The 22,724-nt window shown below is 35.0% G+C and overlaps 6 protein-coding genes across 8 annotated transcripts; 2 read left to right on the top strand and 4 right to left on the bottom strand.

The window, feature by feature from the left end:
• Positions 1–577: 577 nt before the first annotated feature.
• On the bottom strand, positions 578–2,703 carry p47 (NSFL1 cofactor p47). Its single transcript, XM_081972810.1, has 6 exons — positions 2,476–2,703; positions 2,115–2,398; positions 1,908–2,060; positions 1,718–1,847; positions 981–1,180; positions 578–928 (listed from the first exon to the last, which is right to left on the bottom strand). Exons 1-6 carry the CDS (start codon positions 2,575–2,577, stop codon positions 709–711), a joined length of 1,089 nt encoding a protein of 362 aa, XP_081828936.1. The 5' UTR covers positions 2,578–2,703; the 3' UTR covers positions 578–708.
• A 363-nt stretch (positions 2,704–3,066) lies between these two features.
• LOC145724491 (spermine oxidase) lies at positions 3,067–5,868 on the top strand. Its single transcript, XM_081972804.1, has 7 exons — positions 3,067–3,346; positions 3,521–3,747; positions 3,809–4,034; positions 4,509–4,733; positions 4,777–4,943; positions 5,347–5,541; positions 5,594–5,868. The coding sequence occupies exons 1-7, from the start codon at positions 3,152–3,154 to the stop codon at positions 5,826–5,828; spliced, it is 1,470 nt and encodes a 489-aa protein (XP_081828930.1). The 5' UTR covers positions 3,067–3,151; the 3' UTR covers positions 5,829–5,868.
• Positions 5,869–5,964: 96 nt separating this feature from the next.
• Positions 5,965–7,890, bottom strand: LOC145724494 (putative oxidoreductase YjmC). The gene is made up of 8 exons (XM_081972809.1): positions 7,563–7,890; positions 7,344–7,511; positions 7,096–7,284; positions 6,935–7,050; positions 6,778–6,876; positions 6,523–6,718; positions 6,243–6,409; positions 5,965–6,184 (listed from the first exon to the last, which is right to left on the bottom strand). The coding sequence occupies exons 1-8, from the start codon at positions 7,762–7,764 to the stop codon at positions 6,017–6,019; spliced, it is 1,305 nt and encodes a 434-aa protein (XP_081828935.1). The 5' UTR covers positions 7,765–7,890; the 3' UTR covers positions 5,965–6,016.
• On the bottom strand, positions 7,881–10,687 carry Prim1 (DNA primase small subunit). Its single transcript, XM_081972817.1, has 6 exons — positions 10,481–10,687; positions 9,437–9,817; positions 9,238–9,382; positions 8,974–9,181; positions 8,713–8,918; positions 7,881–8,217 (listed from the first exon to the last, which is right to left on the bottom strand). The coding sequence occupies exons 1-6, from the start codon at positions 10,575–10,577 to the stop codon at positions 7,989–7,991; spliced, it is 1,266 nt and encodes a 421-aa protein (XP_081828943.1). The 5' UTR covers positions 10,578–10,687; the 3' UTR covers positions 7,881–7,988.
• A 308-nt stretch (positions 10,688–10,995) lies between these two features.
• Positions 10,996–18,636, top strand: atl (atlastin GTPase). Of its 2 annotated transcripts, XM_081972802.1 has the most exons (10): positions 10,996–11,216; positions 11,469–11,689; positions 12,150–12,455; positions 14,561–14,849; positions 14,905–15,089; positions 15,149–15,370; positions 15,424–15,638; positions 15,702–15,768; positions 16,737–16,773; positions 17,649–18,636. In XM_081972802.1, the coding sequence occupies exons 1-10, from the start codon at positions 11,159–11,161 to the stop codon at positions 17,714–17,716; spliced, it is 1,668 nt and encodes a 555-aa protein (XP_081828928.1). In that variant the 5' UTR covers positions 10,996–11,158; the 3' UTR covers positions 17,717–18,636. The 2 variants fall into 2 exon arrangements, with proteins under 2 accessions (XP_081828928.1, XP_081828927.1); XM_081972801.1 differs by lacking the exon at positions 16,737–16,773 and having other exon boundaries at positions 10,998–11,216.
• Positions 18,637–20,377: 1,741 nt separating this feature from the next.
• Positions 20,378–21,726, bottom strand: LOC145724498 (testis-specific serine/threonine-protein kinase 3-like). 2 transcript variants are annotated; one of them, XM_081972814.1, is made up of 4 exons: positions 21,411–21,726; positions 21,014–21,349; positions 20,690–20,966; positions 20,378–20,575 (listed from the first exon to the last, which is right to left on the bottom strand). In XM_081972814.1, the coding sequence occupies exons 1-4, from the start codon at positions 21,657–21,659 to the stop codon at positions 20,514–20,516; spliced, it is 924 nt and encodes a 307-aa protein (XP_081828940.1). In that variant the 5' UTR covers positions 21,660–21,726; the 3' UTR covers positions 20,378–20,513. The 2 variants fall into 2 exon arrangements, with proteins under 2 accessions (XP_081828940.1, XP_081828941.1); XM_081972815.1 differs by having other exon boundaries at positions 20,644–20,966; positions 21,411–21,725.
• Between the last annotated feature and the right edge of the window lie 998 nt (positions 21,727–22,724).

Here is a 22,724-nt window from a genome sequence, read left to right as displayed (position 1 = left end):
ATGTGAAAAAACAAAGCTGATGATGGTTTCGGAAAATTGAAACGTCGGATTCCAAATTTGACTCCGCCATCTTGTAGAGGAGAAAAAGTGGCTGTGACGATGCATTTTCATTTGTCTCTTCAAATAAGTCCAGGAAAAGTTAAAAACGTTTTTTCAAAATTTCGCTTTTTTCCAGATAATTCCGGAATTTTGTAATTTTTAAAACGACACCTTACAAAGCTCGAAAATGCGCATCTTTGTCCTAATTGAACCGACTTTGTATCTCTTCAAATAACCGAGTTGAGCTCGTAAAACGAACACCCTGAATTGTGTCATTGACAAATTTCGTACATTAAGTTTTCTGTTTTCAAAGTGTGGACCCAGTAAAATGTGTCAAATCTAAAAGAGAGATGAAGTAAAAAAATATAAAATTTCAAGGTATGCTGTTTATTTTCTTAAGTTAATTAAAATACTTAACAAAAAAATGTTTATACAAGTTGTAGTATCCCCCATCCTTCTTTTTCTGGGTAAATCTCTCCCCATCTCTTGCTTTTTCTGGGTAAAATGATGGCACTAACCAGGCAGAGTAACAAAAACACAAAGTAAATCCTTTATTGTCTAAGTTTAAGATAATAGGTATTGTTGGAACTAAACAGATGGTTTATGTACAAAAACCATTCTAATTGCCTTCTTAAAAATAAGGACACGCAAATATTTAATATAAAAAAATTAAGTTAGTTTTTGCATAATTGAAGAGTTAAGAAGGCCAGCCTCTTTCAAAGTCAAAGCATCTTCTAATATTTTGGATGGGTAAGTTGAGAGCAAATTGAAGGTTTGCGTTTGATATTGGGGCCTAGCTGTTGTAATATATTGTCTAACTTGGGCCACTGTGTGATCATGATTAAACTGACCCACTAGTCTAGAACCATCCGCTAATCGAATTTGTAGGCTGCAAAGATACGTTTTAATTTTATATTTATGAAAATATACAGTAATCCTACCTTGTAGTTGGTTCAGATGAATTAACTTTAACCACTTCTTTGGCACGAGCCTCATTTGCTGGTTTATCTTCATCATTTTGAGCTCCAACTACAACTGGTGCAGGCCTACCTAATGTGTAGCCATGACCTTGGAATGGCTTTACTTTAGCATTTGGCGGCTTATATTGTTCTGTTCTATGATCTTCCATTGCCAAGTGTACCTGAAAATCAACATAAGTAAACTTTTTCCCTAAGCATAAGAAATTTTTTTTACAAGTTGGCATCATTGGGCATATTTATGTGAAAGTATCAACCTGACTGCAGGGTTGGTGGCGACTTTAGGCTTATTTCCTTGACGGTAACCATGTAACCTGGTTACAATATGTGTCTCATTTGCTCTCTTGAATTGAAACAAGATAGCCTGACTAATCACTAGTAACCAGGTTACATGGTTAACCTCAAGGAAATAAGCCTTTTGTCTTAGTTTGTTATTGTGACAGATGACATTTAACTCCTGTTTGATGAGGAATATGTTGATAGAAGATCACTTGCCGTATTCGGAAAAACGCTGGAAGCCCTTTTTGTGACGTCATTTGACAGGGGGTCTTGTGATACTTTTTGCCATTTACAAACTAAATAGTCACACATGTTGAGCTGTCTAATGACGTCACAAAGCGTGCCTTTAGCCTCTCCCGGACATGACTACTCTTACATCACAAATTTTGAATAAAACAATTGCTACAAATCAAATAACTTACTTCATTTGTTCCCTGTCTTAATTCATGTGGAATTTCACCTCTTCTAATGCTGGATAAGAATGCACTATTCTGAGGATCAGTGTATTCTCTTAATTCTCCATCATTGACACTAAATCCATTTTGCCACAATCTGCAAAAAGTATCATTGTATTTTGATAGTTTTATTAATAAGCAAGTTAAAAGAAGTAACCTTAAAGTAACTTCCTCAGGTTCAGACGGTTCCCGTCCTCCTGGTACCACTTCTGAGCTACTTTCATCTTGGCCTAGTTTGTATCCAGTGCCTTTGAAATGACTGGTTGAACTGGAAGAGCTGGATCCTGGCTCTAAAATCTCTGCACCATGTCTGCAAATGGTCAGTCATTACATTATATATAATGTTCACTTCTAAACAGCATACTCTTGAACAGATTTAAACATGTCAGCCACAATATCCTTTTTCTTTGGAGGTCCCAATACTTGCTGGCCACTGTGCTCACTTCCCCCTGCATAGTAGGCTTGTCCTTCCTCTTCCTCGTCACTAGAGGTAGTTATGGTGTTGATTGTAGCAAAGTTGGATGATTTTTTTGGTTTTGGTTTAACAGGAGTGACAACAGGACTTGGAGTCTCTGGTGGTTGCACTGAGGAATCTTCAACCAGTTGTACGTCGTCCGCGTCATTTTCATAGTATCGCGACATTGCAATCTAAATAAACAGGAACCAAAAATAGAATATAAACATAATATTGCTTTATTAAAAAATGAAAAATTATAATTGCTAACCTCTACGTCCCAGGCTGAAGACTCCAGAAAAAACTTGGCTCTGTCTGAATTTGAGCCGGTTATAGCAATAAACTGTTGCAGCTTTTCTTCTTGGTCACTCATAGTAGTGCTTTATTGTAATGTAGATGTATCAGCAATTTTATTTGGGGATTATTCACCAAATTCAATACTATACAGTGTCTTTTAAAACTGCCTGTCACCCTCCCCAAAACAAAACGGATAGAAGTTGACAGGATGTTGTACAGTGACATTGATGACAACTAAATAGTAGCTGTTAGCGGATGTCAAACCAGAAATGACAGCTGACAGCCGGAATCAGAACACATTCGTCGTGTGCAGTTTCAAAATTCAAATAAAATGTTATTAATTATTATTAATTAAATAAAAATAGTCCGTGATGTATGCAGATGTAATGCAACCTGAAACTTTTTTGGTAAAAAATATGCCTTTTTATACAATCTGAAAAATTCAAGTTGCAAAAGCAAATTATTTTAAAATAAAATACACTATGTAGATTAAATACATCTTCTTATTTAAACCGCTTCAAATATACATACACAGCAATATTCCAATTAAGATAAGAAACAATAACAACCCATACTCTGATAAACCTGTTATTCGCATCAGTTGTGATTTGGCAAACACACCAAACACTTGCAGTTCAAATATTCCAAATATGGCAGAAACCATCATTCCTAAGTCTTCATCCATCCTAATTGTCGGCGCGGGTGCTTCTGGTATAGCAGCGGCAACTAAACTGTTAGAGAACGGTTTCCAAAATGTTACCATTTTGGAAGCGGAAAAACGTATAGGCGGGCGGATTTGTTCGGTGCCATTTGGAGATACCATAGTTGACATCGGTGGACAATGGGTATTTTACCAAATTGACACCCGGTTGTACTGCAATAGTAGCTTATTAGCTTACAAACTGGGTTTAAGGTCACTTTTATATGAGCACCACTAGTCGCCCCTTAAACTGTGCTTTGTACAACCGGTGGCCTAAGACTGAGTCAATAATAGTAAACGAAATTGTAATTTATGATAGGTGCATGGAGAAGAGGGCAATACTGTATACGAAATGGTGAAAGACTTAGATTTGATTAGTCCTTCCAAGTTGCCTGATGATCCTGGTATGAATTTTTTCTTGGCGGATGGCAGTTTTGCAGACAAATTTGTGACTGACAAACTATTCAATTTGGCTTTAGCTGTTAAAGATGATAAAAACCAAGCTAAACTACATGGAAACAGCTTTGACGCCTATTTTACCCATGAGTATTTGCATATAAACCAGGGCCTATAGATTATATAAATTGTGACTAAACCTTAATTATAGATTTAACCGTCGAGTTAACCTAGAGTTTGGGCAAAACGACACAAAAAGTTTACATTTAGCGAAATTGGTCGAATATTGGTTTAAAAAGTTTATGATACTGTTAAATCCTGCTGAGGATTGGTCAAAACTGTCTACCACCAGTCATTACGCGTTTCGACCTTGCCAAGGCCATCAATTGTACGGATGGAAAGATAAAGGCTATAAAACGATTATAGATGTCATGACGGTAAACTGTTTTTTTATTTTTGTTATATATAACATTCCTGATTATTTTATTATGCATGTTGAATTGAGTTTTATCATAAATTTTCAAAAATAATGGACATATTATTATTACATTATAACGGGTGTTCAATAATTGTTATGGTCGTAGTTGGCTGTGATTCTATCGTTCAAGCATGAACGTAGGGCCGTTGATAAGTTCGTATATGGTACGAAATCAAACCGGCGGATTGACAGCTGTCATATAATAATTGTTTGCAACGTTATCTAAGACGTAGGCTTTTTGTAACAATTGCCATCCATAGGCGACCTGACCATAAAAATTATGGAACACCCGTCATTTTTCTTACAGTTTCTATACGTAATTTTAATAACTTGAGTATGACAGTGTAAATAACTTTTGATTTTTATAATTTGTAAGTAGAATATTTCTTCTTAAAATCAAGATTTTGGCATTAAAAAGTTACTTTTCTTTCAGAAAAGTATTCCAAATCCTTTAAATAAACTTCCAATGGAAGACAAAGTGGTACTGAATAAAGAAGTCACCAAAATCAATTGGAAGTCAACGGAAAACCAGAAAGTCAACGTCGAATGTCGAGACGGTTCAACGTATTCTGCGGACCACGTTATCGTGACCGTTTCGGTTGGAGTTTTGAAGCACATTCACGAAAAAACATTCCAACCTTTACTTCCGGACTATAAGGTGCGTCTCAACTTTTATTGCGCAACCATAACCGTCTGCTTAGATTAATTCAATTGAAGGAATCCCTTTAGGGATTGTGAACAAACTGTTGTTGAAATTTCCTAGAAAATGGTGGCCGGACACCATGAAAGATGTAAGTTTTTTATGGTCTGAAGATCAAAGACAAGAGCTGTTGAGAGACTTTCCTTACGGACCTGTATTAAATGGGAGGTATAAAGATGATATCACAGATGATATACAGTGCGTTTTTTTAACGCGCAACATATAGATTAGATTTAAAAACTGAAAAACTGTGAAACTTTTCATATACTTTTTCAGTTTATTGAATAGGAAATTTAATAAGGATTCTAAAAATGCGCTTAAAAGAGTCATTTTTTTACTTAAAATTATTCTCTAAAACCACGTGATGTCTGTCACTATTGTCAGAATTGTTAAAATTTGACCAGAATTTCCAAGAACTACATTTTAACACAGTTTTCGAAACAAGACAATTTTCTGAGATTTAACAGTTATTTTGACAATTGTCACTTCATAGTCTAGATAAATAGTCTTCTAAAATCACGTGACAACTGCCACTAACGTCAAAACTGTCATCCATGCATGAATTTTGTAGATCTTGGCTTGAAAATCTATTCAGTTTTATCGCAATCGATAGTCACCCCAACGTACTTTTATGCTGGATCAATGGTCCCACGGCTCGATTAGTAGAAGAACTATCAGACGAAATCATTACCAAAGGCGCCATGTTCATGTTGAAAAAATTTGCAGGAAAACAGTTTGATATACCGGAACCTGAGGCAATTTTAAGGTCAGGTCGTACATACAGAGGTTATTCCTGTCTTCAACCTAGTAATTTGTAGGTCAAAGTGGGGTGGAAATTCCCACTTTAGAGGCTCGTACGTCTATGTGAGCGCAGACATGGAGAAACGAGGAGCCAACGCTGAAGATTTGACAAAACCTCTGTTAGTGGATGATAAACCTGTGGTTCTTTTTGCTGGCGAAGCCACTCATGGATACTTGTTCTCCACCGTTAATGGAGCCATAGAAACAGGTTATAGAGAAGCTAATAGGCTGATACAACTATACAGCCAATAAAGTGAATTGTTTTATTAATAAAGTAAATGCTATAGAATGATTTGTTCATACTTTTTATTTCTGTAGTTGAATTTCGTGATGTTCAATTCCAAACGCTTTGTTACTGATTAACCCAGTGACCAAGTTATATTATACGTAGGTATTATCAATATATTTAGTTAATGAATATTTAATATCCAAAATCCACATTATTTTACAATTACAGAACAGGGGAGTTCGACTTTAAGTTCTTCCGCTAACATTTTCATAGTTTTGTGCTGATTTTCCACGTACCTTAATCCGCCTTCTTTATCCACTTTAGCCATACTGAGCCTTTCAAAGTCGCCGTGGACCATTACTGGTTTGGTTGGATCAACCTAGAGAATTATCGTTTATCATTTTGCAACTGTAGAATTTAAAATCACGCCATCTAACAGGCTCCATGTTCCTTAAATAGCACAGTAGATCGCCAAGTCGTTTCTCAAATCCGGGCTCAAAAGCTTCAGGATCGAGCGCCAAATATGCGGTTCCCAAATTCAACGCACTTTTATTTTTGCTAGTACCTTTACTCCACTTTCGAATATTCGGACCCGAATCTGAACCTTAAAAACGGAAAAATGTTATGAAGTTTTAAGTACTTAATAGCCATTTACAACTGACTAGAAAAAAAAACAAACATACTGTTTGACTCTGTTTGGTAATTAACAATAAGCACCTGCTAGTAGACCACTTAAAATTTCCACTAACATAGCCAATCCATATCCTTTATATCCGGAATGTTCTTCCGTTCCCCCTAATGGTATTAACCTGGCAGATTTAACTGCAACTGTAGGGTCAGTTTCGGGTTGGCCTTCCTCATTGAGAGCCCACCCAACGGGAATTGGTTCACCTTTTATTCGATGGTAATCAATCTGGCAAACAAAGTCTCAGAATAATTACAGTTTAAGACGCTAATAAGCGGCGTGGAAACCTTTCCAATTGATACTGCCGTAGTTGCAATATCTAAGACGAAAGAATCTCCTTGACAAGCATTGGCACCTAACGAGATAGGATTTGTCCCTAGTGCTACCTAGATAATACAAAAACTATTTGAAAAGTTGAGTAAATTGGGACAATTTTAAAATTACGTTTTTTGCTCTAAGTGGACACATCAAAGGGGAGCTATTAGACACACTCAACCCAATTAGCCCTTGTTTCATTGCTTGTAGTGGATAAAAACTAGCCAGTCCATAATGACTGCAACCTACCTTTTTTATTAATTAATCTGATTTGTTAAAAGTAGCTTTACCTCTGGCTGTCACAAATCCAAGTCCACACTCTTTAGCTTTCTCGATTGCTTTCTGCATACAGTATGTGCCGATAACAGCTCCTAAACCGTGTTTTCCATCTACTAAGGCTACTGCTCGAGTTTCCTTAACGATTACAGGACAAGCGTTTGGGTTTGTGCTGCATTGCTTTATGTCCCTTATGTAAAACTCTACAATTTTGTTGCGTATTTATTCATATTCTGCTAGTGCAATGTAATTCTTCTATTACCTAATCTGTTCATACCATGACTGTAATATCCTCTATAGTCTGCAGTGACTAGATTTTCAGCCACAATAGCTGCATTTTTTTCAGATGTGCCCACAGCCATCAGACATTCCTTCACAAATTCTTTTGCACTATGGATCGGAGTGATCAAGACTTCTTCAGGACTGCTAGCTTATATTTGGATATTGCGTGAATTACTAATACTGTATGTTATTATATTACCAGATGAGTAGTATTTGGTAGCTGACCAATTCTGGATGCGCGGAAGCCCATTTAATGCTGTCAAACACTTTCTGATTGGATATGCGCTATATTTCAACAGTTTTGCATTTAAAAATGCCATACCATCTATAGCACCGAAACTGTAACGTCGAGTAAAAAATGTGTGACCTGAATTCAGCCAACTTATTTGACGGAATAACATCAATTTCAATGAGACATAAAAAGTTTTTCCAGGTTAACAGTTGGCCAAAAATAAATGTTTAGAGAATAGTGTTGAGTCTAGGTCTAAAGGTATCAGAGATCAAATTGACCATAAAATCTTCCAAATCATGATTTATTCTTTATAAGTAAAATTAAGTAATCGAAACGGTCATCTTGTAGAAAATGACGAAGTGAGAACTCTTTAAATTTTGCATTAAACTCTAATCAAAAGGCCTCGTCTTCCATATCTGTTCTGATTCGTTTTTGTCCAGATTTATGTTCATGCTTCAACTCCCATATAAATTCGATAAACATATTAACTGCCTTTGACAAGCTGGTTTTCTTATACTCTTTGATTTTGGCTCTTTTTGTAGTTGCCTCATCAATGGTGCCTAATTTTTCTTCCTGAAGTTTGGTTTGTCTGTCATAGGCATCTACTTCCTTCATAATCAAGCTACAAAAAAATATCATTCAGTTTTAGAAAACAGTGTGTCCAGGATAAGGAGGGCCACTGTGGGAATCTTGAAAACGGTTAGAGATAGACATTTGGTTAAATGGGAGTTTTGCAATCATGGCCTTAATAAAATGACATTTAGAAAACGTCAAATTTTTGTCAGTTTTTGATTTTCTTTTGTTTTTTTGTCAGGTTAATATTAGACCTAGACCAAAACTAATACCACTTCTCCATAGTAACTTGGAAAGCTCTTTAAAGCGGCATATCAGTTTTTCATTTCTTAGCCGAACCATCGTCAAAAATTGTATTTTTTTAAATGCGGTCCGTATTTTTTAGTATTAGATTCGGAAATCGGTATTATGAATCATGAATCTTAAAATAATTTTTATTCCACAGGTTTTCTTCCACTTAACTAAATCTGTATGCCCATAGTGGCCCTCCATAATCTGGACACACTGGTATACCTACTATTATTATATTTAAAAGTACAATTACTTTATAGTAGGAACATTATTGGGATCAAAACTATCTATGTGTTTAATTTTAAATGGGACACACACTTTTCCAGTTCTGGAATGGACACAAAATGGTGATTTTAAAAGATGTCCTGTTGACATTGTCACCTGTGAGTCTAATCTAGGGTAACAGTATTGCAGTTTTATCTCCTCAACTAAGTTTCTACATTTCCAGCTGATTTGTTTCTAAAAAATTTTAAAATATGGCAAGGACAACAGTTTTTTTGTTTCATTCGCATACTGTTTGCAATAGTCTCTGAAATGTTTCAAGAAAAACGTCCCATCTTTCCACTGAAGTTTTAACTTTAATCATGCTGTCCTTGAAGTGGTCTCTAATGTTCTCTTCAATTAGTTCTAGAAACTTATTCAGTCTGTCCTCAGTGCCTAAAATATCTTGGTCCTTAACAATTGAATCGACAAAGTATTGATCGATAACTGTCAAAGCTCTCCTAAAACACACCATCAATAACAGAAATTGATTTTATTTTTGGTTATGGCAAGTTACTTAATACAATAATGTAAATTTCCAGGCAGAACGACTTTTTTGGTTTTTAGCGAATTGTCGAAAACATTTAAATAGTCAGCTATTATTGTTCTGGAAAAATCATCCAACTGTTTGGCTGCTGCATCGCAAACCCACGCGTGAATACCTACAAGTGAAAATGGCAAACAAAATTCTTTGGAGCACTGTAAACTGCCCAAACCTCTTCTACCAGAAAATACCCATAAAATATGATTGTAGCCAAAGTCTTCTTTAATAGCTGCATCAATTATTTTACCAGCAATAATCATAAATTTCCAACATTTGGAGCATACCGTCGCTCCAGAACAGCAGGTGCGGACGTCATCGTAATCGGTTAAATCAATGTCGAAAACGATTTCTTTGGCTACAGGAAGGAAAGTTGTCAACAATCCTTTTTCTTTAGGCTTGGTGGGATAAACCGCGCCAAGATCAATTTTGATAGGAAAACTTCTGCAAACTTCGTCCACAAATTCCTGGTACGAGTCGAAAGACTGGTAACGTTTGTAAATATCACCGAAATAAGTGAAGGAAATTTCGCGTCGTGTAAATCCACACGCCATTCCTACAAGCAAATCGATATTTCATAAGAAAATAATCTCTGATGGTATGTCATTCATTTAGTAGTCAATACACAGTTTTAGTTGCAAATAAATGTGTTTTAATAGTTTAAAAAAGCCACATTCAAGGCATTTTAAATAAAATTTCTACTGCAAAGATTTTTTTGTTATTATTGGTGTACCTAATGTAGGTACCTATACTATCACTATTTTTTATGTATTACATGAGGCATTAAAGTTTGGTCACTTAATAGGGTGTCAAAACAGGAAAAACCCTAAAAAATTAGCTGGATAGATGATATCAAGGAAGTAGGTTGAAGCTGGTTCCAGAAAGCACAAAACCGGCAATGTCCAAAAATGAATGGAAGAAGGCTGAAGAAGAGAAAGAAGTCTATACCTACAACTAATTTAGTAATTTGTTTAAAAGTACTTTCACTTGACAAGTACTATGTAGAAGTATACTAATTACATAAATTAGATTTTGTACTAAGTACTACAACTTTGTTTGGTAGTGGAGATTTAAGAGTGATTTTTATAAGAGATAGGCAGAGTTCACCTTTACACAGTGTATCCATGATATAGGCTACAAGTCATTGTGACAACATATGCTCCAGGTCCAGAGTAGGGTTCAGGTTGAGATGTTTGAAACCACTATGAATCATACTTACCCAGGCTTAACCAACAGCACAATTCATGATGGGGAAACAATCTCTTGTAGTATATAGGCAACAAATCGGGGAGCTGACTTTCATCGTATTCACTCATTGTAACAGTGTATTTTTTAAACGAAATATTGACAATAACTAGTATAGTAATTCCATAGCAATAAAACCAATATTTTTGTTTGTTTGCCGCCAAAAAGAAAGTTAGGTTATGGTGACGTGTGATAATCGCTTCTATTCTGTTTGAGCATTCCAAGTGGCTCTTGCTTCACCACAGCATCCATGCCATTCCAATTTATAAAGTAAAGAAAATCTTCCTTATATTATTCTTGATTTAATTGGAAACAAATTGATAATATTTTGAAAATGTTTTAAAAAGTCTGTTTTAAAAGGTTGTCCTCCAGGTGATAAACGCTAAACATTACAAGGATTCTATTTATCATAATAATAAGAGAGGGATAGATGACGTTTGTAATTAGTGTCAAAGTCGTCAAATGTTTAACATTACGTCACTGCGACAACCAATCAGAAATCATCAAAGCATGTTAAACTTTTGACAACTTTTTGTGGTCTTAAAAATAAAAGGTATTATTTAGCAAGCAGCACAAGCTCAAGGAAAGTACAAGTAACAAAGAAAAATTTAAAGGAATATTTATTTATACAAGTTATTCGTAATTGTCAACCATGACCGAAATACGACAGAGAGGAAAACTGAATCTGAGTGAAGGATCCACTGTGGAAGGTACAAAGTAATTTTTTTAAATGAACCTACTTTAACTATTTTTAAATTGAATAGTAATTGATTTATTAATAATTCCAACTACCTAAGTGCTGTGTAATACCTGAAATATTTTTGAAATTCTATTCATAATTTTTGTTACAAGGTTGTATCTTGGCCATTGGCGAGCTAAATTACTACCTTGGTACTAAAGTTTGGTATTGCGTCCAAGTTCAAGGGTTATTGACTTTATTTAAGAGATTTGCGTGCTTTTAGATGTTACAGATGCTGAGAAACCCTCCAGCAGACCCCATGCTGTGTCAATTGTTGTTGCCAATGAAGATCATAGTTTCAAGTTGGATGAGGATGCTTTGCACAAAGTGCTTATGCGAGATGAGATTAAAGACAGATATGTTGTTGTTATTTCTGTAGCTGGCGCTTTTAGACATGGAAAGTCATTTTTGTTGGACTTTTTCCTGAGATATCTGAATTCAAAGGTGATTACTCTATTTTTTATAGTATTATTATTATTGTTTTCAAAACCATGTCAATTCCTAGATAGTACAAAGTCCAAAAATGTAGTGTGTCATTTTATTAATAATCAATTTAAAAATGAAACTACTGTTACTAATTACTACTACTTTATTGGTATTTTTTTGAGACTATATCAAAATTTCAAATAACCTAAAGCATAATTTAGGTACACCAACATTATTTAGGGTACTAATTACTAAATCAATTTTACCAAGATTAACCTAACCCTCACTTGAATTTCTGTAAGTCTATCCTGTTACAAAGTAGCCCTATTGAAGCAATGAATTACATTTATGTCACAGTAGGTTGACTGCTTGCTGTTTTTTTTTTCCATAAATCACAGATAATACAGTAATTAACACTGATTCTTATGATTTATATATCTGTATATTATCATAAAAAGTTGATAAAAATCAATTTTAGTATGTTCACAAACAAAATACCTCCGACTGGATGGGTACAGAACAAGCACCACTGGACGGGTTTTCGTGGAGAGGCGGTTCGGAACGGGATACCACTGGTATTCTTATGTGGTCTGAGGTGTTTCTGACTGAATTTGCTACTGGCGAAAAAGTGGCAATCATTTTATTGGACACTCAGGGTACATGGGACAGCAAAAGTACTGTTAAAGAGTGTGCCACTATTTTTGCTCTCAGTACCATGATCAGTTCAGTCCAGATTTACAATCTGTCCACTAACATCCAGGAAGATGACCTTCAACATTTGCAGGTAAGCAGACAGAGAAATGTCCTAGAGTATAATCCTAGTTTGACGTAGAGGGTGATTTAGAAGCAAATATAGCTAGTATAATATACCAGTGTAAAAGTGAGTATTAGAAAAAGTAAGTAAAGTATTTTTAGGTTTTAAAAAACAATAAAATCAACTTATTATAAATGTAATATGCTTACAGAATTGGATTTTAAGCAGAAAATTGTAACTTCATTCATTCTTCACATAGCAAGATTATTTTTTTTACTATTTAGGATCTTCACAATTACAGTGTACAGGGTGGACCAAATTGGGTGTATTTAAAATTTAAATTCGTCATTAAGTTTTGTACTTAATGACGAAAACCGTTGGTTAATATCTGTCAAATAGTTTTTTTCTATTAGACACGGTTTTTGAGATATGCACAAAAAAAATTGAAATATCAAGTGTTATATGAATGTTCTATGCTCTTTTATTACTCTTTGAAGGTAATTTTCACATTTTTTTAATTAATCATATTTGAACAAAATTGCGAAAAAGTCTCCACCATATGTCAAGATAATGGAAAGTTCTTAGATGTAAGAAAGAAACATGGGTAAAATCAGAATAGTCATTTGAAATTTAGAAAGAGTCAAGGGTAATTTAGAATAGTAAATGGTAATTCAGAAATCGTAAAGTGTAATTCAGTTTAATTTTTAACCTAAATTGTGTTATTTTTTTCATATTATTCATTGTATTATAAAGTATATTGATTTATTTAAATGCCCTGGAGTTTAAGCTTTGATAATTTTATCCACTGATAATGTATTTTATGGAATTGCCTTTGAATGTTCTGAATTTCATTTGATGATTTCTGAATTCGTTAAGATAATTAAGAAGTCGTTAAGATCTATTTTTCTTTACTATTAAACAAGTTAAAGTACTTGTCTTGCAGTTGCAAAAACTTTACCTGCTTTACAGCTTCATGGTAATTATTTTGATAAATATCACGTGACTGTTTAGGTAAATAGCGTACTAGTGTCACGTGACAACTGTCTAATACGTCGAAACAGTCAAAATCTGCTATGAAGAGCTCAAAAAGTCAAAATACCGTTTTCTTGTGTTTGAAAAGACATGACGTTTTACAGCTCTATGGTAATTATTTTGATAGGTGTCACGTGACACCTGTCTGAAATGTCAAAACAGTCAAAATCTGCTCGAACAGTCAAAATACCGTTAACATTGTATGTCATTAGAATGGTAATTTTAGGATCTTCGTAGCTTAAAAACCGTCTTCAATAGAATTTTTGACACGACTGGATTAAACGCAAAAAGTTGCTATTAAAATGTATTTTCAGAAAAAAAAATAACGCACCTGGAGTTCTGAGAAACACCCTATATCTGTCAAACGGTGACAGATATTAACCAACAGTATTCGTTGTTAAGTTTGGTATCGAATTTCAGCTTCAGACACCGACATCAGTTTTTGCCTATCTCTATTAATAAGGGCATCCAATTTGGTCCACCCTGTACACATTGTAGCGAAAATGTAATTGTTATAGCCAGGTCGCCTATGGATAGCAATTGTCACAAAAAGCGTATGTCTTAGATAACGTTGCAAACAATTATTTTGTGACAGCTGTCAATCCGCCGGTTTGATTTCAAACCATACACGAACTTATCTAGTATAGAGGGCGGTGCCCTACGTTCATGCTAGAACGAGAGAACCACAGCCAACTACGACCATAAACCATAACATCCTAAAGAGTAGTGTATGTAGAAAAAAGCTTGCTGAATGATGAAGAATTATGTAATAAAACCATTAAAAAATCTGAAACTTTATCACCCTGTATCTCGATAACAGCGCATTTTCGGACACAACTTTATTACAACTTTGTGCTTCTAACCCACCCTGTATATCTAAGTTAGATTAGAGGTTGGGTGCTAAATGAAATGTCTAAAGTCTGGTAGCCATTATTAAAAAACTGATTTTTTTGTTATTCTATTACAATCAACTGAAACAAAAAAAGAAATGCTATAAACTCGGAACCACGTTTTTCTGCCTGCATCCTGCATGTAACACTGCGTGCAAGAAAACGCTGATTGCATTTACGTTTTCTGATTGTTACGACAAATTTAAATTTTAGCTTTTTACTGAATACGGACGATTGGCTTTGGCAGACTCAGGCAAAACACCATTTCAACGTCTTCAATTTCTCGTGCGCGACTGGAGATTTCCTTACGAAGCTCCTTACGGCGCTGTTGGTGGGCATCAAATTCTCGAGAAGCGACTGGAGGTGAGCGATCATCAGCATCCCGAACTGCAATCTTTGCGCAAACATATCCGCTCGTGTTTCTCAGAAATAGCTTGTTTTTTGATGCCTCATCCGGGCATTAAAGTCGCCACTAATCCTACTTTTGATGGTCGTTTAGCAGGTACATTTAGCCTTTAACGGATAATAAATAAATAGTCAACGGTTACTGTGTATAGAAATCGATCAGGAGTTCAAAGACAATCTGAAAATTCTCGTTCCAATGATATTGGCGCCAGAAAATTTAGTATTGAAGAAAATCAATGGAGAAAAAGTTAAAGTTAGAGATTTTGTACAATACTGTAAGTCCTACATGCAAATTTATGAAGGTGATGAGCTTCCGGAGCCAAAATCTATGCTTGTGGTCAGTATTCTGTTGTGCTTTAAGAGGACGTCAACACTGGATGGTAAATATTTTTATAGGCCACTGCGGAAGCGAATAATTTAGCTGCAGTGGCAGACGCCAAGGACGTTTACGTACAACTGATGGAAGATGTATGTGGAGGAACGAAACCCTACTTAAAAACAGAAGCCATTGAAAATGAGCATAAACGAGTAAAGGACAAAGCAATCGAACAGTTTGAGAAAAAGAAGAAAATGGGAGGTGACGAGTTTAGCGCTCTCTACAAGGAACAACTAGAGAAGGTTAATTAGTTAAAGTAATTGAGTTAGTTGAGTGTAACTGAAGGATTCTGCAGGATATTGAAGAAACATTCATGCAATTCAAATCGCACAACGAAAGCAAAAATATATTCAAGTCGGCCAGGACACCGGCAGTGTTCTTTGCTTTGGCAGTTGTGTTCTACATCGCTTCGGGGCTTTTTGGATTGCTCGGAGTGTACTCTTTGGCGAATATTTGCAATTTAGGAATGGCAGTCGCTTTTATCACATTAAGCACATGGGCTTATGTCAGGTAAAACTCACAATTTTACTCCTTAATTTTAATTTGTAACTTGAATGTGTTTCAATGTTACAGGTATAGCGGAGAACTTAGAGAGGTTGGAATGACAATTGATGAAACGGCCAACTTTATATGGGAAAATGTAAGTTTTTTTTGTTATATGTACTATTATACAGGATGTTACTTAAATGTATACTACATACAAGGACGGTAAACAGTAAAGGATTGCTTAATCTCATAAGCGCAATGTTGCCCGTATCGTATACGATTTTTACGTCACTATCAAGTCAGAGATTGCGCGATTGTTAACCGATTGCAGTCGATCATATTTAGGGTATTGTAGTGTTGGGCGTAAATTTACCTTGATCGGTTATTTACCAGTAAGGTAAAGTAAAATTCCACGTGACAGGAAAAGTTACCAATTTTACCAAAAATAACAGTAATTCAGGAAAAACTGGTTTGTTAAGTTAGTAAAATTGTGATCTAAATTTTGAACACAGTTTGAAAGGATAGTCAGGGACAAAATCGTCTGTAAAACCCACTTGGAGTAAGAAAATGACTGTTTTAAGTAAATTTTTCAAATCCTTATTAAATTTCCTATCTGATAACATAAAAGAACACTACTAAATTTAATAGTCAGGGGAAAAATGGGTCTCAAAATTTGAACTGCTAGTAACAAATTGTTTGTAATTTACCAGTAATTTACCGGTCAAATTTTCCTGGTAATGTGAATTATTTACTTTCCCGGTAATTTACTCATCACTACGATCCCGAGAGAGACTTTACTGTGACGTCAGGATCCATTCGCCGCCGGGAAACAAAATCGAGCAATCCTTTACTGTTTACCGTCCTTGTACTACATATACTAATGTGGATCAATTTCAATTTTCAGTAGTTAGAATGTTTCATACAAACGTATGACAAAATATCTGATTATGAAGGTACAGGGTGTCAAAATAAAAAAAAATAAACTCTTCATTAACAACTCAAATAATTTTGTTTTCCATAAAAAAAACTATGGTGCATACATCTTTTATAGAATTACCAGTGAATTTCAAATTTTATAATTATACTATTGTATAACTTTAACCATATATTTTTCCCTTCTAGCGATCCTATTTTAAAAAGCGAAAGCTTAGAAAGCAACGTATGTATAATACCTAATTTATACTGCATGTATAGTAAGAAATTCGTTCACTCGTTTGTATTCACACTTTTGCTGAAAATTGGTTTATTAGTGTAGGTATTTTATTTAGGAATTATTTTTTTTTATTTTGTGGTAAACTTTTGATTGATTGGCCAAATAGTTGGTCAGTATACATACACTTGAAAAATTATGCTTGTCCAACACTTTAGTTGTCGCACTAGCACTGTTAAACAGTTATTATAATTAATTTTATTTGCGTAGTATTACTTATTTTGAATGTTCGTTTTTTGAGCTTTTTTTGATTACATGTACGTGGTTTCTCTTAAAAGTATTTCACCTTTATACTATATCAGTGGCAGTTTCTCTTAGATTTTCATTGAGTGGACTTTCTCATTATTTTTGTTATTTCCTATCTGCGTCATACTGATTTCTTCTTCTTGTGTCTCTTCTTCACCTTCTTAGAGAATCGAATCTTGGACATACTGCATATTATCAGACTATGAAGGCTTTCACGGCCGGTTAAAACTGAAATACAAAAGTTATCCGGACTTATAAGCCGTGGTCCAATGGAATTTCTTCCTGCGGTTTGGTCCACATCTGCGGCGGACATTATCAAAGGCGATGACGTAACGATCCCAAGAGGTACGGAAAATCAATTCGACCGTTACGTCATCACCTTTGATAATGTCCGCCGCAGATGTGGACGAAACGTCAGGAAGAAATTCCATTGGTCCACGGCTTATAAGCCCGGATAACTGGAGTTTGTTTTCAGCCAATATAACTAACTCAAAGAACGTTCATTTGTTTTAGTTTAGCATCCATCATAGTGAGTATTAGTTTGTTGGTGAAGATTAAATCAGATTTATGTATTGCAGTTAATGAAGCCCGTCGCCCAAAACTTCGTCGAGTCCGGTATGCAACAAATGGCTGTCGAAGTAGCTGAGCGAACGGCAGTAAACGCCACTCGAATAGCTTTAAATGGTAACAAATCATGATTTTGTCAACTAGAGCGACTCCGGTCTAGCCACAGTAATTGCGTCCAGTTAAAAAGGAGTGGTGTGTCTTAAATACAAATAGTAATAAACAAAGTGCGGACGAGCTTTTTTTGGGGGGTGATCTTTATTTTCTTACACTTTATTATGCTTATTAAACATTTTAATTTCAGTTGTCTACAATTTTAAGTTAGCTATTACTTTATTAACTTTTCACCGGCTTGGGTATATGATCTACTTGCTTTTTACTGATTTAGAATTCGTTAAACGGATAATTTCGGTTTGGCACTGGTTTTGTTTATAAAACAGCTAGACCGGAAAACGCAATAATTTTAACATAATACAGATCTAGGTAATTTAAAAATTTTTGAATAGGGACACTGTTGTATAAAACCTTATTATTGTTCGGGAACTCAATCCTCGTTTATAAATCCGAATATAATAGGTAACAATAATATTTTAACATTATATACATATTTTTATGTGATACGTTATACAGTAGCATGTTGATATTACTGCTGTCTTATTTATTTTGTCTCTGTCAAAAATCTTTTTTTTTATTTTTATATATTTATCAACATGTTATTAGGTCAAAATTTGAAGTTTACTGCCCATTTGTATTTTGTGTTTAATGAAATATATAGACTATTTTCCTATCATTAGTGTTGTTTCGGGCAGTTTATGTATCAGTTTCAGTGTTACCTTATGGTCGTATATATTTTATGGTAGTCGTATCTGTTGCTTCTCATTTTGATTCATCAGCAAACCTCACATTTCAAAGGAAAAGAGTTGTGATAACAGTTGCTTCCAATCGACTTAGCCAGTTTGTTATTATTTTTAGTTGAAATATATTTTTGGGTTAAAAATATGACCACTTTGAGTTTTTTTTCCTCTATTTAGTTTATAGTGACTTCAATGTTGATTCATATGGAACAAACCATTTGCAAGTTTTCTTACTTTGGCTGTAAAATCAATAGCGTAGTCTAGAGTGACCAACAGAGGACGTGACTACTAACACACTAGTCTTCCTATTCCTCATAGTATTCCTCAAGGATTTTATTGATGCATTCGTTTTTTAAGTTTATTTCATTATTTATAAATAGCACTACGGTAATTATTTCACTCTTATTGTTACATTCTAAACCATGTAACTGTCAGAAAAACATTGATAATTGTATGCGCGAAACAAAGACAAAAAACGTAATAAAATATCTAGTAGGCGAAAACTTCGGGACAATGTTAGTAGAAGCTTGTCTTAGGCCGCATTCGTTTTCACGCTCCATGGAGCGAGCAGAGCGTTTTTGACGTCAGAATGACGTAATTTGACAGTTGGTCAAATTATGGTTTTGCCAAATTGCGTCATCGTGTCTAAATCTTGGTTAATAATATACTATTTATCGGGTTTAATATATTTTTATATTCCTTAATTACTTCCTTTATAGTGCATAAAACTTCAGCATCTAGATCTAAACTCAATTGCTGGTAAATGGATAACGCTGCTCGTGTCGCTTTCATTACTCAACCCTCGTATATAGCCCGTTAGAAGTAAAACGTAGTTTCCCCAGTATGGACCGGCAGGGATTACAATACAGCCCACTCTCAATCCTGTGAACGACGTCCCCGTATTGATTTTTCCTTTGGGGGGTGGACTAATATATGACGTCACCGTGACGAAGCAAATTCCAAATAATGTCCATGATGCAACTATCTCGTTTGCGCGAGGGTAGAAAATATGACGGAAACGAGACCAGTGTTGCCAAGTCAAAATATTTAATGGCGGTAAAATAATCAGTCAAAAAACGGTAGATAACGGTAGGTCAAAACAAATTCATTCATTTTACATTATTATACAGGGTGTCTTTTAATAGTTGTCAAAAATTTGAATCATTGATTCTTACTATAAAACCCGTCTTCAAAAATACAGATTTTTCATTTTTTCATTAATAATTGTTCTTTAAATTTTGACATTAGTGACAGATATCACGTGGTTATAAAGGATAATTTGGCTAGGCAGTCTCGTGACTATTGTCAAAAATCATAAATCTCAAAAGCACACTTTATATCGAATACTGCAGGGAAAAGTTTCTAAACCCTGATTTTTGAAACTTTAGAGCATGGTTTGACAGTTTTGACGTTAGTGACAGTTGTCACGTGACAATTGGCAAAATAACTGTCATAAATCTCAGAAACACGTTTTATATTAAATACTGCAAGAAAACGTTTCTAAATCTTGATTTTTGCAACTTTTGAGCATGATTTGACAGTTTTGACGTTAGTGGCAGTTGTCACGTGATTTTAGAAGACTATTTATCTAGACTATGAAGTGACAATTGTCAAAATGACTGTTAAATCTCAGAAAATCGTCTTGTTTCGAAAACTGTGTTAAAATGTAATTCTTGCAAATTCTAGTAAAATTTTGACAATTCTGACAATAGTGACAGACATCACGTGGTTTTAGAGAACCATTTTAAGTAAAAAAACTAAAAAAATGACTCTTTTAAGCGCATTTTTAGAATCCTTATTCTTCCATCTGTATATGAAAGGGTCAAAAACCAGCTGGAAGATGAAACTAAATTCTGCAAAGAAAAAGTGAAGCAGAAAGGAACAAGTAATTAATAACAAGTAATTATATTTCGTGTACGTACATGGAAATGTTTTAAGAACGAAATAAAGGTGTGAATATGCAATATCAATATTACTACTATTCCACTTGCAGATGCCATTTCTCACCAATATTTTGTTAACTTGTCAAGATACACCTTGTTGGTTGGTGCGTACTTCTTTCACACATTCCTCCATCAAATTGTTATCTATGGACACCATAAAACATCTATCGTTTATAAATCTGCATTTATTTATTAAAGTAATAAATTTCTACCATAAAGAAGGGTCTGAAGCTGACAAAAACTTCTTGTCTATCTTACTTATGTTATTGAGATCCTTAAACCAAGGATGTTGTTTGACTTCTTTAATCGTTAACCTTTTCTCTAACTGTGGTTCCAGTAGTGAATTAATCATTTTTTTCAGATTGTTAGAACATTTGGACCATAACAAAGTGACAGTGTACCCGGACCTGTTCATCTGGTCTCGAATCATCTTTTTAATATTAGCATCATCAAACGGCATTGATGCTGCAATCATGATGTAGAGCACACATCCCAGAGCCCACATGTCGTACATTTTGGGATCGTACGAAATACCCTTTAATTTGGATTATTTTTCAAGAATACATGTTTTTGAGGAGTTACCTTGAGGATTTCGGGTGCGGCGTAAGCTGCAGAACCGCAAAAAGTGTCCGAAAACACTTTTTTCCCTAAGCGATCCGTGCAAGTGCGAGCAAATCCAAAATCGCCTAACTTAACTCTGTTATTCGCCAACAAAAATATGTTTTCGCATTTCAAATCTCTGTGAGCGATGTCGATGTCGTGCAAATAGTTCACTGCCTCCACGATTTGCATGAAGTAGTGTTTGGCCTTTCCTTCTGGAAAACAGCCAAAGTATTTGATGTATTCCAGCAAGTCTCCGTGCCGGCAATAATCCATAATCATGTATATAACGTCTTCGGATTCCAGGACTTTATAAACCTTATTCCAACAATATAAACAGTAGTAACAAATGTTAGTTTTAACCACAATTTTAAAATACCTGAACGATGTTGGGATGCTTAATAGTTGCAATAATTTCCAATTCTCTAGGTAAAAATTTTTCGATAAAATCCACAAAATCCACTTTCTTTTTAATCATTTTGCAGGCAAACGTTTCGCCCTTAGAGTTGGCAGCTAAACATACTTTACTGTACGTTCCTTTACCGATCGTTTTTCCTATCGTGTATCCAAGTTTCCTCAGCAGTACATTTTCTGTTGATTTTGCTGTAGGTCGGCGTCTTAAACTCATTTGTATAATTTAAAAAAACTCATTTAAAATCTGATGTCATATATAATTGTCAGAACTGACATATTTAGAGTCAGTCAATTTTTAAGATCCCCATCCTTATAGTGGCCCTCCTTCCATCCTGGTTACACTGTATATTGTTACGATTTTCCCGTCGGTTCACACAAAGTCAGTTTAACTCAACAATTAATAAATTTATTTACACTTCAAAACACTCCGTACAATAATTAACTCAACTACTAAAAAAAAACACTACTACAATTCCACAATTATTCCACTATTTAAGCTTAACCGCGTTCCCAAATTCACTACTACTCCGGTTGACACCGCGTCTTTTATATTCGCAAACCACGTTCTAGAATGACCGCGAAACGCTTCGCGATTTGCTTCGAATCTTCCAGGTGCGGCGCTTCCTAACTGTGGCCTACTTTAATACGCGCCCGGCCAGATATTGCGGCGCATCGGTTTCATCCCGAAGCGAGCGCTCGTTAAGAAGTATCGAGCATAGTAGGCCCAGACCGTAACAATATTGACAAGTTGATGATGTTTTGTAAAATCGTTCTGCGTAATTTATCTGAAAATCTCTTTAAACCATTATTTGGTTTTGACAATGTGCTTTATTCATAACAACGGTTTGGGTAGTCGTGGGATGAGGAGGGTAAAAGAAACACCCAATTAACTGTGGTGCGACGTTTCGTGATCCAATTGTCTCTTTTTCAAGCACTCAGCTGTTGTAGGTATTCCAAAAGTTACACACGCGCAAGTTCAGCGTTGTACTTATTTCACTTAATTTAAGGTCCTTTGGCATAAATATGTCCTTTGCTGTGCATTGGAACCGGCCTGAAGCAAAATAAAAAATTGCCTAAATTGCACTTTTTGTAAAAATAGCATATTTTTTGACACACGTTGCTTTGACCCTAAATTACTCCCTTACTTGACAAGCTACGTCAAAATGTCATAGAAAATAAAAGATAGATAGTTTTTGAGATATCAAAAAACCGACTGCACCAGCGTCTTTTCCGGGAAATTTTAACATAAAATGACACCAAGACGTCAACTGTAACTTTA

The sequence above is a fragment of the Ips typographus genome, linkage group LG2 (genome assembly GCF_016097725.1).
Source record: "Ips typographus isolate SLU linkage group LG2, UJ_Ityp_2.0, whole genome shotgun sequence".
NCBI lineage: Eukaryota > Metazoa > Arthropoda > Insecta > Coleoptera > Curculionidae > Ips > Ips typographus.
The sequence above is the reverse complement of the archived record's forward strand: the minus strand, read 5'-3'. Positions and strand labels throughout refer to the sequence as shown.